The sequence below is a fragment of the Haliotis rufescens genome, unplaced genomic scaffold (assembly GCF_023055435.1).
Source record: "Haliotis rufescens isolate VD_foot unplaced genomic scaffold, xgHalRufe1.0.p SCAF_46, whole genome shotgun sequence".
Taxonomy (NCBI): Eukaryota; Metazoa; Mollusca; class Gastropoda; order Lepetellida; family Haliotidae; genus Haliotis; species Haliotis rufescens.
This window is the reverse complement of record NW_025964179.1, coordinates 590,265-608,994: the sequence shown is the minus strand read 5'-3', so window position 1 is coordinate 608,994 and position 18,730 is coordinate 590,265. Positions and strand designations below refer to the sequence as shown.

The following is an 18,730-nucleotide window of genomic DNA, read 5'->3' as shown; positions in this document are numbered from 1 at the left end:
CAATTTTCATTCTCAGCTCCCTGGAGAGTATGAACCAAAGCTGCCTGTAAGGCACTAGAACTTTAACAGCCACATTACCATCTCATCCTTCCGGGTACCCACTCACTGCTGGCTGAACAGAGGAACATTTCAAACAAAGTCACTTGCCTAAGGAGACACCACACGTGGTACATGTGTTTCAGTGTGGGGCAGGACCGAAGCCCTAGAAACTCTCCGGAGTCAAGCTGCTTTACGTGGTCACCCATCCAACTACTCTCCGAGACCGACGTTGCTTAACTTCGACTGATTTGTGACCTGTACAATGTGCACAGGACCACGTGCCACCACACACAGGACCACGTGCCACCACAATATATATTTATTATCTGTATAATGAATCTTAACGGAAAATGGTGATTAAAGTTATTATTGTTCTTAAATTTATCAACCAGATGATTATGGGAATGATAATCAATTATCAGGAAACAGTTGGTATACAGATCATATGATCGATCAGTGAAAGTTGTATCACACAATAATAATGATAACAATGATAATAATAATAAAAAAGTCCAGTTATGAGGTGAGGTGAAATGGGGTTTAACGTCGCGTCCAAGATTATAGCACTTATAAAGCGATGTGCATGTACATGTGTGTGTGTTTGTGTGGCTGCTTGTACTAGTCCGGACTGATGCTGATTTATAGTGCTAGCTCACTGAGATACCATGCCGCAGTTTAACATGAATACCCCACTCAGACACAGTATACTGACTCCGAGCCGACCAGTCCTTGTTTTAGCCCCTTAATGCCGAGAGCCAGACAGGGTAACAACAAGTACCATCTTTTAACGTCTTTTGGTATGATGCGGCCGGGGATCGAACCCTGGACCTTCCGCTCTCCCGGTGGACGCTCTACCGCTAGACCATGGAGGCGGTCTATTACCCTTTACCAAGTGAATGTTCATGGCACTCATTATTACCCCGGTCAATGGATCAGTGTGCACTCCATTTCCATTCTCAGCTCCCTGGGGGGAATACAACCCAAGCTTCCTTGTTCCCACAGATATCATGAAGACTGAATACTTCCCCATGTGTTGCCTGTATCAATGTCCACAAATGGTGCTTCATTGACGACTGACAAAACCTCCCCGACACAGATCCAAGCGCTAATCAATACCAGATCAGTAGGTCCAGCATATGTTATCAGACCGCCATTAATCGGAGGAAATCACTTGTCTGCTCGCAGATCAAATGTCCTTCAATCACAACAGATTGCCTCAGCTCTAATAATCTTTTCTGTATCACAAATTAGATTCGGTTTTACAGCTTCAGACTGTCAACCATGAACAAGACAAATGGGATATTAACTCTCAGTAATGTGATCTTGGTTGGGGAGGATTTCAGTTTCTTGAATATTTGACCTTAATTGTATATATCTGTTACATGTTAAGTGCAGACAGCATTTTTGTTTGATTGTTGGTTCATGACTTCGTTCATGAGTGATTTTGTGAGTTTGTTCGCTTAGTGAGTGAGTTCACTTAGTGAGTGCAGAGTGAGTGAGTGAGTTTGCTTAGTGAGTGAGTTCACTTAGTGAGTGCAGAGTGAGTGAGTTCACTTAGTGAGTGCAGAGTGAGTGAGTGAGTTTGCTTAGTGAATTTGCTTAGTGAGTGAGTGAGTTTGCTTAGTGAGTGAGTTCGCTGAGTGTGTGCAGAGTGAGTGAGTGAGTTTGCTTAGTGAGTGAGTTTGCTTAGTGAATTTGCTTAGTGAGTGAGTTCACTGAGTGTGTGCAGAGTGAGTGAGTGAGTTTGCTTAGTTAGTGAGTTCGCTTAGTGAGTGCAGAGTGAGTGAGTGAGTGAGTTTGCTTGGTGAGTGCAGAGTGATTGAGTTCTCTTATCAAGTTTGCTTAGTTTGTGAGTTCGTAAGTCAAAGGTTCATGATTGGTGTAAAAGAGAGTTTTGAACCCATGATCTGGCACAGCTAAGTGAGTTAAAAAATATTAATTTAATACGTTAAAAAATGCTGATTTCATCATGCTCATAGCCAATATGCCAGGTCTTACAAATCAATGATTGCTCCCTGACTGAGGGAAACCCATGCGAATTGAGTAAGCACGCTGATCGTTAATGTTTTTGTAGAGTATGGTATCTATACAGTTCAGAGGATTGACCAATCTTAAAAATCCTAATACAGATACCACATTCAAATTAGCAGTTATATTCATTAGATGCAACATTATTTTATCAAAGAAAATAAATAAAATGATTTGTCTGCTTTGCTTGAGCAATTGCTGAATATACTATAAAGGGAACCAAACAATTGTCACTTCTTGTGTATAAAGCACACATTGTGAACTACAACACTGACACAATAGCCAGCAGTGGAAATGAAGAAACGAGAAAGAGTTTTCAAAACAAACTGGTTGCAAGTACCCAGCGATATCTATTTGTTTCTATGGGCCAATGCAGTTATTACTTGTAAGCTGATTATCTCCCTTGGGAAGCAACATCTCCACAGCAAATACTACCCTGCAGTAAAGGATTACAGCCATCCCCGTTTCATTGGGGCTGACATTACAACCATCTGCATTTAGATGCTTTTTTTACAACAAATAACAAGCTGGATTTAAACAAAGCCCAGGAAAGGCAATAAAAAATATTCTGATCATACATTGGCATTTCTACATAATTTCAACAAGCCTGCTTGTGACATGTGCGACCCTAAAAAGTCAAAGGTCACAACAAACTTGTGTGTGCATTACAAATCAAAAGAAACAGCATATTTAGGTTAGATCTAGTCATCGGTGGAGTAACATCCTTCTACGTTTAATAGTCATTGCTCAAAGAACCTGACATTGCCAATCTTCTTTGATATTGTTTTGTTTCTTGTTCAATGCCACATTTTCATTTTTAATAAATGGATTAACCTCTACATTAAGAACATTATTAACACCTTAAAAACCCTCTCAGTGTTTGTTCCCACTTCAACATTGACTAGGCCACAGTGAGTATTTTAGACAGCTTCTAACACTGACACTTAAAAAAATAATACATTGATTATATGACATAGCTGTTGATCCATCAAAAATACTGAAGCATTGATCCAGCTTGTATTCTAGTTCAGTCAGGTGTGTCTGACTCGGGCGATATCAATTTAAGTTGCCTTCAACAATAACAACGCCAGAGAAACAATAGTGTTTGAAAAATCTATAGAGTTTTTGGCAAAGCCATAAAGCAGAACAATAAACAATGAAAACTGAAAATAACACTTGCATGAACATACATTTCCACTCAGATAAAGTCGGAAATGTTTTTTTTTCAAGAGTTTAAAAAAGCCGTGGTCGTGATTCAGCATTGATGCTCCGTCCTTGTTTTACCCGGTTTCATTGGGACTGACATCACAACTGGCTGATCAGGACACAAGAATTGATTAGCAGTTGGTAATGCAAACAACGTACGTAACAGCAGTGCGTGTAACAATGAAACAAAATGGAGCTGTTGTGATTTCTTTGGTTCCAGTCGAGATTCCTGAGTGCAAGCCTCTTTAAATGGTCCTGAGGGGAGCACGGATGAACGAATGCATAAATACCTTTCATTACTCCTGTACCGTATGTCTAAATATGCAAAGTGTAATCAATAATGATAATAATACCAGTAAATCTCTTCAGGATATTTCTTGCCAAATAATTTTCATCTTGCTAACTATCAAATGATATTCATGATATTTATGTAGTTGGAATATCAATAAGCATATAATTTTTTTGATGGTGAGGTGAAATGGGGTTTGATATTGCATTTGAGACAATTGCATTTATATATGCACTTATATGCATATGTATGTGTGTGTGTGTGTGTGTGTGTGTGTGTGTGTGTGTGTGTGTGTGTGTGTGTGTGTGTGTGTGTGTGTGTGTGAGAGCTTGTGTGTGTGTGAGCATGTGTGAGCGTGTGTGTGTGAGCATGTGTGAATGTGTGTGTGTGTGTGTGTGTGTGTGTGTGTGTGTGTGTGTGTGTGTGTGTGTGTGTGTGTGTGTGTGTGTGTGTCAGCGTGTGTGTGAGCATGTGTGTGTGAGCATGTGTGTGTGAGCATGTGTGAGCATGTGTGTGATTGTGAATGTGAGTGTGTGTGAGAGTGTGTGTGTGAGAGTGAGAGTGTGTGTGTGAGACTGAGTGCATGCGTCGTTTGTGCGTGCGTGCGTGCATGGTAGTGTGACCAGCAGTATTTAAGGTAACATCTTATGGGTATATCTACACTGCCTTCCAAGCCACAGACCACTCTCCACCAACAGAGCAGTGATATGACCCAAAATACATTGGATATTCTGTGCTTAACAGACATTAGATGTAGACTTTGATTTAAAGACAAAAGCAAACATTTGACATTCTCAATAAAAAAAGTACTAGAATCCGTACTTTACAAAGTGTAATCCCAAGAGAATAATCCCAAATATAACATTTGTTACATTTCACTGTCTAAATGGCATCATGTACTCATAGCTTGTACACTGGAGCCGTGCCAAATTATCTTTGTCAGAGGGGTACACAAAGTACGTGATCTAGACTACCAGTTGTCAGACTTTCATTTTTGTGGAGGCCTTGGTGGCTGAGTGGGTTAGATCGCTGAAGTTTTATGCTTGCGATTAGATGCCTCACTCTGAGAGTGTGGGTTCGAGTCCCGGACAGGACTTAATCCAAAAAGTACTACAATCTGTACTCTACAAAGCGTGTAATCCCACATATAACATTTGTGACATGTGATAGTCACATGGGAGAGTGAAAAACTTGTTCCAATATGGATTCCTGCAAGTGCTGACCAATGTCCTGTTAGACCGAATTGAGTGAGTGAGTTGGGTTTAATGCCGCTTTTAACAGTATTCCAGTTATATCACGGCATGTCAGCTTAATGTGGGAGGAAAGCCCGAAGTGATGCAGGTCTCAGACGTTTACCACTTTGGTGAAATCCACGAGCACGGGTATGGTGCTGACAAACCTAGAAACATAATCAGAGCGAACCGGGATTCAAACCCACAATCATAGGTTTCTGGCGTGCCCAAGGGACGCAACTCTGCACAGATGACTGGGCCACCCATGCCCCCTAGACTGAATTGAACACAGGAGGAATAAAATGAATTATGACCTTGACCTTTACATCAACAAACTATAACCGTGGCAGGATACATGCTTACCCTGTTTAGTCATCAGATTCATTCAACTTATGTTGCATAAAACATTGTGACAAACAAACCGTTTTACCCATTCTATTAGCGGATGTCCGCCCGTAACAGGAATCATTTCACCCGTGAAGATGCGGGGTAGAATAGGTCTTCCGCAACACATGCTTGCCGTAAAAGGCAACTATGCTTGTCGTAAGAGGCGACTAACGGGATCGGGTGGTCAGGCTCACGGACTTGGTTCATGCATGTCATCGTATCCCTATTGCGTGGATCGATGCTCATGATGTCAATCACAGGGTTGTCTGGTCCAGACTCGATTATTTACAGACTGCCCTCATTATTTACATCTGGAGTGGCATTAAACAACAAACAAACAAACTAATAACCTGTGTAGGCAGGAATGTCTGCATTGTGTGAGGTGGCCAAATTGGTTTGTGTTCTCATTTTTCAGGGGCCATCAAATTACGGAAATAGAAAACATTCAGGCATATGTAAACGTCCTGGCTATTTTATCACCAAATAAAACTGTTTTGATCTTACATCAGCATTTTTGAAAATGGAGAATAATTTAACTTTTCTTTCCCATCCAATGTCTGTCTAGGCTTTTGTTCAAGGAAGGCATTTATTTTAGGCAGGCACTAGTTAGAGAAAAGCATATTATCAAGGCAGCCATATATTTCTTATGTGTGCCAGCTGACTAATTATTTATTCACAACAGGTGCTCATTCATTGTAATCAAAGCATATGCCTGCCCAGGCTGACATTTTTTCAAGGACTTACGGTACATTTGTTTGAGCTAAAGGTTACAGCTCTGATGTTGAAGTGTATAGAGTCTGTATTTCCCATGAGATAATACCTACAGTGATGCCAATGAGACAACAGCGTATGCTGAACCCAGTGAGTGAACGCTAATGAACATATTGAGACAAATCCTACATCAAGCCTCCATAATGGACTTATTGACCTTTATTTCCACAAATTACTGATTATGTCCATTTATTCACCATCATTATCAAGGCATGTTTGACAAAGCAGTCTTAATCTCAAGACAATGAGTTGTTTGGTAAGCAGCACATCTGACACTGTCTCCTCTGAATGTGAACACCAACGTATGCATAATGAATGAGGCAAATGTCCTATTGTGAAGTAAGTCTTTGAAGAAAAACTGTATTGAGAGCCAGGGAATGAAAGCAAACATCTCCAGATCAAAGACACAGTCGGGATCACAGAAAACGCCCGCTTGAATATTACCATTCCAAAATTATCAGCTCGTGTTGTGAAATCTGGAGCACTGACCATAAAGATAGAAACGGATTTTGAGAGAAAAATTAGTGGTAGAGAATATTTCTGTGGATGAAAGGGAAGATGGTTGCAATGATTCACATGAATGAACTTAATGACATTTGTGCTGTGCTAGACATTGCATGTGGTGGCAAAGTCCTGTAGTGATACATCGCAATATGTCCATCAGTGAGCTGGTGTGTGAGTTATAAGATGTAATAATATCACTGTCTCTCATCATAAAGATATATTTTCAAACATATTTAAAAGATATAAAAACTTAAATGTATTAAATATAAAAAAAATAATATTGAGGGTTTCATCATACTTTGACTCGAAGAGAGAGAAGTAGAATAAATATTTCTCAAATCTTAAGCTAGTGAGTATATGAAGAATCTCAACCAAGCCTCTTTTGATGTCAAATATATCTACACGAGTCGATAAATGTTTTAAAAAGGCTTGCCAAGGAGTTTTAAACTTTATTGACGAGTGTTAATATATTTGATATCAAAAGACACAAGGGTGAGATATTATTTATCATCCAACATCATTCTTCCAACTTTTTCAGTTTGTAGACAGTAATAAGCAGTGTCTTAAGTGTAAAAAGTACTGCTAACAGCATTAGTAGCAGAGCCATTAGTGATGTCATTTGATTGTGACGTCATGGTAACCAATGAGGTTACAAGGTCTGCAATGTAGATATCGGTTGATCTCAACCAAGCCATATCACCTGTGGGTGGGAGCCAGGTTTGGATGATAAATGTTGAGTAATGTCTTACACAGCCAACTTCCAGCAATATCTATGGCCTATAAATAATCAAGTCAGGACCAGAGGGGTCGATAACACGAACATTGATCCATGGAGTCAGGGTACGAATACACAGAATCAGGTCAGACATTGAACCAATCAATTCCCATTACAGTCTCCAGAGGACGATAGTCAGCCCCAAGACTTCAGCATTTCCAGCTCAGAGGACAATAGTCAGCTGCAAGACTTCAGCATTTCCAGTTCAGAGGACAATAATAAGCCCCAAGACTTCAGCATTTCCAGCTAAGAGGACAATAGTCAGCCGCAAGACTTCAGCATTTCCAGCTAAGAGGACAATAGTCAGCCGCAAGACTTCAGCATTTCCAGCTAAGAGGACGATAGTCAGCCCCAAGACTACAGTGTCACCACCAATCCATATACGAGGGTATGTCTCTGCACTAAACAGCCAGGTGACAAACCGATGGTCAATAGAGTCACCACCAATCCGTATCACTGAGGTACGAACATTCACTAAACAGCCAGGTGACAAACCGATGGTCAATAGAGTCACCACCAATCCGTATCACTGAGGTACGAACATTCACTAAACAGACAGGTGACAAACCGATGGTCAATAGAGTCACCACCAATCCGTATCACTGAGGTACGAACATTCACTAAACAGACAGGTGACAAACCGATGGTCAATAGAGTCACCACCAATTCATATACAAGATTATGATTCTAAACAGCTGACTCTATCCATTTACGAGGATAGGACTCTAAACAGCCAGGTGACAAACTGATGGTCAATAATGTCACCACCAATCCACTGACAAGCCATCTATTACACACTAACAACCACTACCAGCACATAGTGTCTATCCACGTCACAGGGTGTGATTGTGATGCTTCACCAGTTCAAGACACCTGTTCCACAAAGTAGCACTTGTGCTGGGACTGCCAAAAGTCAATGTATCTGTTTTAAGATAACGACAAAAAAATGTTAAGAAGCACCGGATTGTTTCATATTACAATAGATAATCATGGCATGACAGATTGACTATCGTAATATGAAGGGCTTCTTTTCAATAGAATATCTAAGTGAAACAGGGCCCAGGTCACAGCTCATCCTGGGTGTACGACTTCTTCTCTCAACCAGCCACTGCAGATACCAGATATCAGATTGGTCCCTTTACAACAAGCAGGGATTACACCAGAACAGATACAGCAATAGCAATAGAAACTAACAGTTTTAGCCCACTTGACCTTATAATGAGTGAGTGAGTATGGTTTTACGCCGCTTTTAGCAATATTTCAGCAATATCACGGCGGGGGACCCCAGAAATGGGCTTCGCACATTGTACCCAAGTCGGGAATCGAACCCGGGTCTTCGGAGTGACGAGCGAACACTTTAACCACTAGGCTACCCGACCGCCCCTAGTCCTTATAATGATAACATATAGCAAAACCCCCATAAAGGCAAATTTCGACTTGTCCTTAAAATACCTTAATTATTGCTAGGCATGGCAAGGACTATAGGACTAGTGTCAATTTCTAACGCTGAGAAGCAGAACGATTACTCACGTAGAAACTTTCAGTGAAGCCTTATTTTGTGTCAGGAATATGTGAGGCTAGATATTTTTTTAAATAGGTTACAGTTAATATTTTGCAATCAAATATTTTAGGTATACAATTCATGGCCAGATGTAAACAAGGTGCCAAAGAAAGTCTTGAAAATATTTGATCATGTTTTAAGACTATGAATTGCTACACTTATATACCTAATGTACCAATGTCATAAATATGTCTACTGAATTGAAATGAAATTTTTAAAAATTTAAAAAGAAGAAAAAAGTCTGGAACCCTCTCAACTCAGTCGGAATCTACCAACATCTAACAACAAACCAATTCCAACTATTAATACGACAAGATACTGCTTGAATCAACTCTTATTCCGTGTTTATATGAGGGATAGTTGATAAGTTACAAAGACTTACAAACAAAGAATTGCATAATAGTGAAATCCTTTGTTGTGGACACTACAATATGACATAGAGATATAGCCACAAAACTGAGTCAACCGAGCCAATTGTTTCTCTGTGACTTGGGCAAATGGACAAGCTTGAGGAACGTGCAGTGTACTTGACTGAGTCTGACCTGTGGAGACTGGAATGAGAAGTTGCTGTACACCGAGGGAGCTGGCCGCCGCGGACGCTGCTGCCGCCTGCCCCTGAACGGCAGCTGCCTGCGCCGCCGCTTGACTTGCCAGGAAGAACTGTGGTGCTGCCACCTGGGGCTGTCCGAGAAGCTGGGTCTGACCCGATAATGAGTGGATTGCACCTACACGATAAAAAGTCCAAATATCAACAAGATCATCACAAGATGCTCTGGCAAAGTCTCAAACCCAATCACAAAAGCTCATTTGCTTCAATTATTGAGTTGTTATATAAAACAGAAACTATACAAAAGATCTGTAGTTTGTCTTGTTCTAATTACAAAATAGTGAAATAGTTAAGTTGTACTTAATCCAAACTAGCTCATCAAAATTATCACACGCTGACTCCTATACTTCGACACAAATTACAATGATACACAAAAACAAGAATGAAATAGGTTGCAAATTTGACTTGATCATTTTTACAACACAAAGAGTTATCTCAGCAAGCATTTGACTTACAAATTTGATTAAAAGCATGAGTTAGTGAGTATGGTTTTACGCCGCTTTTAGCAATATTCCAGCAACATCACGGCAGGGGACACTAGAAATGGGCTTCACACATTGTATCCACGTCGGGAATTGAACCCGGGTCTTCGATGTGACGAGGGAACTCTTTCAACACTAGGTAACCTGACCACCCCTGATTAAAAGCATGAACCAATATACGATAATCCAGCCTGGCCCAATGGGCTGGGACAAGTCCATATTTACTAACCGGGTACCCAACCCCCTATTACCCGACCCTACCCGGGTACCCAACCCCCTATTACCCGACCCTACCCGGGGACCCAACCCCCTATTACTCGAACCTACCCGGTTACCCCACCCCCTATTACCCGAGTCTACCCGGGTACCCAACCCCCTATTACCCGACCCTACCTGGGTACCCAACCACCTATTACCCTACCCTACTCGGGTACCCAACCACCTATTACCCGACCCTACTCAGGTACCCAACCCCCTATTACCCGACCCTACCCGGGTAACCAACCCCCTATTACTCGAACCTACCCGGGTACCCAACCCCCTATTACCCGACCCTACTCGGGTACCCAACCCCCTATTACCCGACCCTACCCGGGTACCCAACCCCCTATTACCCGACCCTACCCGGGTACCCAACCCCCTATTACCCGACCCTACCCGTACCCACTGTAAGTCTCAAGAGATGAGTACACAATGTTTGACTGTGAATTGTTTGAACGGAGAGCTGACAAAAAAGTATTTAGATACACTTCCCTACACTATAAAACAATCTGATCACGCATACACTGAAGTTTCAGAAGCTTTATCTTTATTCAAACATGGGCAATCGTGTGACTAGCAGACAAGTAGCTATTTGGCTGTTTTCTATGACAGATACTGTGCATACATACTACAGTATCTTTATATTGAGACAAAGGGATGTTTTTCCACACCAATGATATATTAACCTAGATATTTGTTAATCCGGGCAAGTTCTCAGGAAACAAGTAACCAGGTGATATGCATCCCATAATTTATGAAGAAAATTAATGAATGACCTTTACCTTACAATTCAAGTCAAGGTCACTTCAATGGTGGGTACAATTGACCTTGACCTTGTAACTCACCATTTGCTTCTGATTTGGCGTCTGTGACCGAGGACGTTGTGGAGGTGTCTGCTATGGAGGGTACGGACATGAACAAATGGTCGGAGAGACCCAGAGTGCTTCCTGAAGCATTGGGCAGCGAGACAGAGGGCATCGTAAAGACTGACGACACCGGCGCCAGCGGGGACTGTGTGGTGGTGGCTGAGAGCATAACATCCTGGAAGACAAACATGACATATAGTAACCCTGTAGCCATTGGTTGGTGGTGACATGTTATACAGTAATATTGAAGCCACTGTTCCTAGGAACATAATATATAGTAACCCTGTAGCCACTGGTTGGTGGTGACATGTTATACAGTAATATTAAAGCCACTGTTCCTAGGAACATAATATATAGTAACACTGTAGCCACTGGTTGGTGGTGACATGTTATACAGTAATATTGAAGCCACTGTTCCTAGGAACATAATATATAGTAACACTGTAGCCACTGGTTGGTGGTGACATGTTATACAGTAATATTGAAGCCACTGTTCCTAGGAACATAATATATAGTAACACTGTAGCCACTGGTTGGTGGTGACATGTTATACAGTAATATTGAAGCCACTGTTCCTAGGAACATAATATATAGTAACACTGTAGCTAATAACATAACAGATACTAACACTGTAGCCACTGTTCCTGGAACATAACATATTGTAACACTGTGGCTAATAACATAACATACAGTAACACTGTAGCCACTGATTGGAAGAAATGTAAAATATAGTAACACTGTAGACACTGATTTCTAGAACTGTAACATATAGTAACACTGTAGACAATGAGTGCGAGAAATGTAGCATAGAGTAACACTGTAGACACTGATTTCTAGAACTGTAACATATAGTAACACCTTAGACAATGAGTGCGAGAAATGTAGCATAGAGTAACACTGTAGCCACTGACTTCTAGAACTGTAACATATAGTAACACCTTAGACAATGAGTGCGAGAAATGTAGCATAGAGTAACACTGTAGACAATGAGTGTGAGAAATGTAACATATAGCTACACTTTAGCCACTGATTGCTAGTAAAATAATATAAAGTCACACTGTAGCCACTGGTTCTGAGGAACGTAATATAGAGTTTTGCAATATACACAGATAATTGAATGAATATTGTTTAATGCCATAGTCAGCAATATTCCAGCTATAGTGAGAGCAATATATTAGAACTGAATATAATGGACAGAAAATGTGAAGAGTAAACTTTTTTTGTCTTGTTTAAGCAAGACTAGCTCTCTACTCTGAGGACTAGTTTGTGTAGAGAAATGCTCATGATGTCAATCAATGGATTGTGTGGTCAAAACTCAATTGTTTACAGACCACTGTCATAAAGCTGAATTTTCGCAGCGTTAAAGAAACAAACTTAAAAATAATAATTCTAAGGCTGTGTTCATGGATGCAATCAGTGACCACAGAAGAATCTCTTGTGTGTATTTAGGCAGACTGGGACGAAAGTATCCACATACATGTACCTCAGGCAAGTCAGTGTTAATATTGAATAAACTCTCACACAGGGATGAATATTTCATGTCCCAGCAATCATGCTAACACACTAACAAAAGATCACTTGCTGACATAATACCTTCTCTGTGATGCCAAAACCACAGTGAGAACTAGTCGATATGGAAGCAACATGGCCGACAAGTCACGTCTGCTAGATATGACAGGCTGATCTACCACAAAAGCATCTTCAGTCATACATGGCTACCAGAGCAAACCACAGTACAATAGACATGATAGAGCTTGCCAGTATTTCTGAGCCTGCTGCCTCCTACGTGACTGGGCAATTGTCTGCAGGGTGATGGTATCTAGAATATTGTTGGAAACTGATCATGCTTTTGCTGAGCATGTTCCCTATAACGGCAGGATGGGCCTTGGAACTGGATTCCATAGACAACATGTGTGAATTGTTCACTCCAGAGACACAATTATTCCAACAATTTCATTTATACCATAGACGATGTACAAGTTACTTACATCAAATCATAACAGTGATGTTTAATCGCAAATTTCTCATTTTCATTGGTAAAGTTTTTAATAGCGTTGTTCGTTCACCTCAAGCGATACGATGTAGTTTTTTACCAACAGAAATATAGTTTGATGAAAGTGTAACCTTTACATAGCCGGATTCCTTTTTACTGAATCTTTTTTCTGGTCTTCACAATTTGGCTTATCTATGGTCATATACAGTAATCCTCATTAGTCCGTTGTTATCAAAAGCATGAGACTGTGGAGACCAATTCTACCCAGAAGATATTCCTCTCGGCAATCAACTTTTTCAGAATCATCCTATGTTAAGAGTGTATGAATTGACACAAGTGCAGCCAGCCTAACTATTCTCAAAGGTTCTACACCTTAAGAACCCATCTAGGGCATCCCCAGAAGTATTTATCTTCTTGTTATACAACACCATCTTTACAAACTCCCATCCCATAAAAATGTTTTCTATTTAATAATATTGTTTTTTTGTGCAATATTGCTAATAATAATCCATGATGTAATACTATCTGACCAGGATTATGTCACAGAAACGCTCTAACGCGCCAGCCCCATCCACAGTTGTGCTAAAGACAACAAAATCAGCACCCAATCAATTCCGTTATTGATGAGTATAATCCCTTCACTCATTTCCCCTCTCCCATTCCAGTGTCTCACGCATGTGTTCAATCTTGCGAAATTGACACTGTCACATTTCTCAATAGCTCAAGAGTCGGGCACAAAACCAGCTCTTATTGATTGGGAAAGCCATCTCCGACTGTCATTCAGTGAAATGAAAGATACATTATTTTACAGGGTTGCCTAGCAACTCTTGACAAGAGAAGCTAGGGGAGTATTTCCACAAATTAATGGAAGTAGTTCTTACTTAAAACTGAAACAGTAGTTGGCAAGCAGTACCTCGGGCTGTCAAGAACTTCATCCATCATATGCGACAAAACGTTAACACAGATCTTCTTATGTGTATCTTAGATACGGATGATGGTGAGATAAAAGTACACACTTACATCCGTATTCAGAGCATTTCATGCCTTGTAACATCTGACATGAGTGTCGCATAAATAGCTGACACAGACTCCCTATTATATGCGTACAACAAAAAAGTCGATATTCAGCTGGGCAACATGAGTTGACCCCTACACCATAACTAAACAAATGCAACCAAGATAGAGGAGGTTATTTCTAAAACACACATACTAACTGTTGCAACAAAAAAAACATAAGTATCACCCAGCCTATAATGGGCTCCTTTAAAGAATAAATGAGGACATCATGGCTGATATTTATAGTCTTCCAGATCTAGCTTGTCAGTTGGCAAGAGAACGCTTTCAAATGGTGTAAATAATGAATGAGTCAGTCAGTCAGTATGGTTTTACGCCACTTTTAGCAATATTCCAGCAATATTATGGCGGGGACACCAGAAATGGGATTCACACATTGTACCCATGTCGGGAATCGAACCCGGGTCTTTGGTGTGACGACCAATCGCTTTAACCACTAGGCTACTCGACTGCCCCTAATAATGAATTAGGAAAGTCTGAAAAAAGTGCAATTTTATCAAGTAAAGACATAACTGTGTGCGAAGGTTGCTGAATGTGATAGTCAGTAATACCCAAGACCATTTTACAATGTTATCTCCAAGAGCAGGGGGCAGTCGGGTAGCCTAGTGGTTAAAACGTTCGCTCGTCACGCCGAAGACCCGAGTTCGTTTCCCGACATGGGTGAAATGTGTGAAGCCCATTTCTGGTGTCCCCTGCCGTGATATTGCTGGAATATTGCTAAATGGGGCGTAAAACCATACTCACTCACTCATTTCAAGAGCGGGTTCAATCACGAGTCTTTAAAAGAGTGTGGCATTTTTGACAGACAGTGCTTTGTGAGACCATAAGACATGCAACAAATGTAAGTTGATAGAAGACTATGATTCTTACAAAAGTTAATAATAAATCTTTAGAGGTAAAAATAACACAAAGTTTTTATAAATATTATATTTTCATGTATAATCTGTTGTATACTGAGTGAGTATGGTTTTACGCCGCGTTTAGCAATATTCCAGCATTATCATGATGGGAAACACCTGACAAATGGGCTTCAAACATTGTACTTGTGGAGAATCAAACCCAGGTCTTCGGCGTGACGAGCGAACGCTTTACCTACTAGGCTACCCCTCCTTACAAACCCAGGAACAGCTGATCTCTGAGCAGTTAAGTGACCCAACTCAGCCCAACAAAAGTAAAGGAAGAAAAAGAATAGAAAAAAAAGAAGTGTCAGAACTAAAGTTAAAAAGAAAAGGAAAAGAGAAAAAGTATGTAGAAATGAAATACACAGACAAACTATCTCCAGCAACCACCAATCATCTTGTGCTTGAGGATCATACGAATTCACTAGACACATCAGCTCAAAGCTAACTGAAGGGATTTGTTTGCAGTCTCATCAAAAAAGAAACCTTTCATCTCTCGGTGTTTGTAGTCTTTCCTGCAGGCATCTATTGCTAACATCAAACTCAACCACATTAATGAGAAATGGATCCATTCCAATATTAATTAAACTCAATCAATCAAAAACAAAGGAACCTTCTTTCTTTGCAAGTTAGACTCTTGTCTGATATTCCTCAGCACATTTCCAATCTAGATATCACAGGGTACGTCGAGGTCATGTATCAGGAGGTGATGTCCATAGCAGTCAGGTACCACCGGAATTGAACCTTAAAATGTAGTCAGTCTCACAGTCCCTGAACCATATTATTTTCCCTTCCGCCCAGCCCTTACTACAATGCTGTAGCCCTAAGTGAAGCAAGTCTAGATTTCACACAGATTCAGGAACCTCCCATCTCAAAGGGGTTCTTTTTCAATTTAAATGTAGCTGTTAGTTTCTATCAAAATTATATATTTTCAGAAACTAAGCGTTAGTCTAATTAAAAGGAGTGAGTAAGTGAGTTGGATATAACGCTGCTTTGAACAGTATTCCAGTTTCATCACAGCGTGTTACCTTAACAGTGGAGAAAGTCCGAAGTGATGCAGATCTCAGACATTTACCACTTTGGTGGAACCCCGGAATGGAGCTGACAAACCTAGAAACATAATCGGGGTAAACCGGGATTTGAACCCACAATCATGGCATTCCAGCACAGGCAAGGGATCCAACACTGCACAGCGAAATGCAGCACCTTTGCCAACTGGGCCACCATGCCCCACTTAAAAGGAAGGGACCAAAAAAAACTGTTACTAGTCTCCAGTATAAGCCTCAGTGACAGGATCAAGGGGAGATTCAGCTTCGCTTTGCCTCGAAGTAACAGAATGAGCCAAAATGGTGGAAAAATTGGGTTGACAAACTTGACACCCCCATGCCCCACTTAAAAGGAAGGGACCCCCAAAAACTGTTACTAGTCTCCAGTATAAGCCTCAGTGACAGGATCGAGGGGAGACTCAGCTTCGCTTTGCCTCGAAGTAACAGAATGAGCCAAAATGGTGGAAAAAATGGGTTGACAAACTTGACAAACTTGACCCCCCCCCCCCCCCCCCCCCCCACGAGGTCTGTGAAGCTCTGGATGATGATTGTCCTCAACTGTCTCACTCAATTTTCTTCAAATTATTTCAATCAGAAGTCAAGTTTGGTGTCTATGGCAACCACATCATAAAGACATTGTTGTATTACTTTGTTCTCTATTCATGTGTTTAACAATATATTCCCCTTTTCTCTGATTAGATTTTTTACCCTGTATTTGGATTTTGGTAAACCGTACAACCGAAGTCATTTGTTAGCTCTCTGATTCCTCTCCGGATTTGGGCTCATCATGGTCCTCTAAATGGTCAGCTCCATATTTTAAAATTTTTATTTCAATTTTGAAAAATTAGGAGTATACATGCTTACACAATTATCAAGGCAAAAGGGCATTGTCAACTAGTTTGCTGAAATAAATACTTCAACGTAACATTCAAACTTCTTTAACACTTAAGTAATTAATTTTAAATTCACTTTTGTTATAACTCATCTTTCAAAATCCTGAAAAGATTTTACTAGTTTCATATTTTGCCTCCTGCATCTTGACCACAAACAAAGACCAACTAACTTTGTCCTTGAGACTGAAAACAAAGAAAAATCTCATTTTTAATGAGTAGAGGTCAAAGGAAGGACAGAGAAAATAAAGACATCAGCCTTGCAATTAAATAGAGAATTCTAATACAAGCCCCACACTGATGGCCAGCATGTCAAAGGTCGGTTAACCCCTTCAATTTCCCCCCAGATGACAGAGTGAATGGCTCTCTGTGTATGTGGACACTTGTCAGTCATAGAGTTAATCACAGAGCCACGCCTGGCCGAGACCGTGGAGAGAATCCCAAGAGAGCTGCTTCTGAATGGCCATCTTTACGAAACAATTACTTCTCCAGTTTTTACAAAATTTATCTTTGTTGTCTTGTCGATACATTATTGGATACTTTCTGGAAAATAAACCAAATCGTTCCATGAAGGTAAATTGGGTTCTTGATTGAAAATGAGTGAGCTGGTTTTATGCCACTCGGAGTGTATGTTGAGCATAAGTTAAGCAGTATTCCTTCCATATTAGGCAGAGACATTAAGAATGAGTCAGTTGGTATCCATAGCAACATGAAAGAATCGGGTGATCCTTAACTTATTTTGAGTAGTATATACCGACCGCCATTACATAGCTGTAGAGTGCAGCCTTATGTCATTGTATCCCAATTGCGTAGATCGATGCTCATGATGTCAACCACTGGATTGTCTGGTCCAGACTCGATTATATACAGACCGGCGTCATATAGCTGGAATATTGCTGAGTGCAGTGTTAAACAAAAACCAAGAAAACACGAAGACGAGTACAGCGTTAAAGAACAAACTGATTCAGTTCTATGACTAATATCTGTTTGAGCACCCCCCAATCCCTGAATCCCACCCCCAACAAAATCAATGACACGGCCGTTTATTCGTCTGCGCTATAACATGGGAATGTACTGTGATATCTCCTCCTCCTGCCCCAGTCCCTCACCCCCACCCAACAAACAGATGTCCTGACCATCCATCCCCTAAGCCATAACATGTATAATGAACTACACAGGTATCTCTTACAGCAGAGGTCACCAGGTGTGACACTTCCTCTTTATAACACTACTCCTCTTTGTTAGGTCAATGCATTAAAGAGGGGTCATGTCAAATGTATTAAGCCTATTTTGAATCGATTACAAAGCCACCCAGCCTGATGTCAACCAGAAGAAGAAGCAGCCAGACAAGACAGCTTCATGAAGAAATAACCAGCATCTAGACGGATACAGAAAGTCAGTCAGTTCACTTGAAACATTATTCCGCAAAAAAGGCTCAGACTACATTTAACTCCCACAATATCCAAATAGCAAAACCTGATACTGAACAGTCCTAACTAAGATCATCAAATAAAAAAAAAATATAATTTTTGTTTTTTAAATTTAAAAAAAAAAAGATCAAATAAGGGTTTGTCTTGTTAAGATTCTTCTCAGAGACGGAATATTTTATTGGCAAAACCTAATGCAGAATTCTATGGGTCCAGTATTTTCTTGAAACATCATCCGAGCAACTCGCCTACGCCACCCAACACACCCACACACTATATATATTCCCTCCTCCACAAAATACAATCAAATGCATGGTCACTAACTGACAGAGGGGTGGCCATATCATTCCTCCGGACATGAGTGAGTGAGATATTACGCTGCTTTTAGGAATG

The 18,730-nt window shown here is 40.6% G+C and overlaps 1 protein-coding gene across 6 annotated transcripts in view; it reads right to left on the bottom strand.

Moving 5' to 3' along the window:
* The window catches only part of LOC124141572 (POU domain, class 6, transcription factor 1-like), a 96,146-nt gene that overhangs the window by 19,887 nt on the left and 57,529 nt on the right, over positions 1–18,730 (bottom strand). For 5 of the 6 annotated variants that reach the window (XM_048383227.1, XM_048383226.1, XM_048383229.1 and 2 more), the window contains exons 3-4: positions 10,988–11,183; positions 9,335–9,517 (exon numbers count right to left, since the gene is read on the bottom strand). In XM_048383227.1, the coding sequence (XP_048239184.1) occupies positions 9,335–9,517; positions 10,988–11,183 (379 nt within the window). The remainder of the gene's footprint in view (positions 1–9,334; positions 9,518–10,987; positions 11,184–18,730) is intronic. The other variant, XM_048383231.1, reaches the window with a different exon arrangement.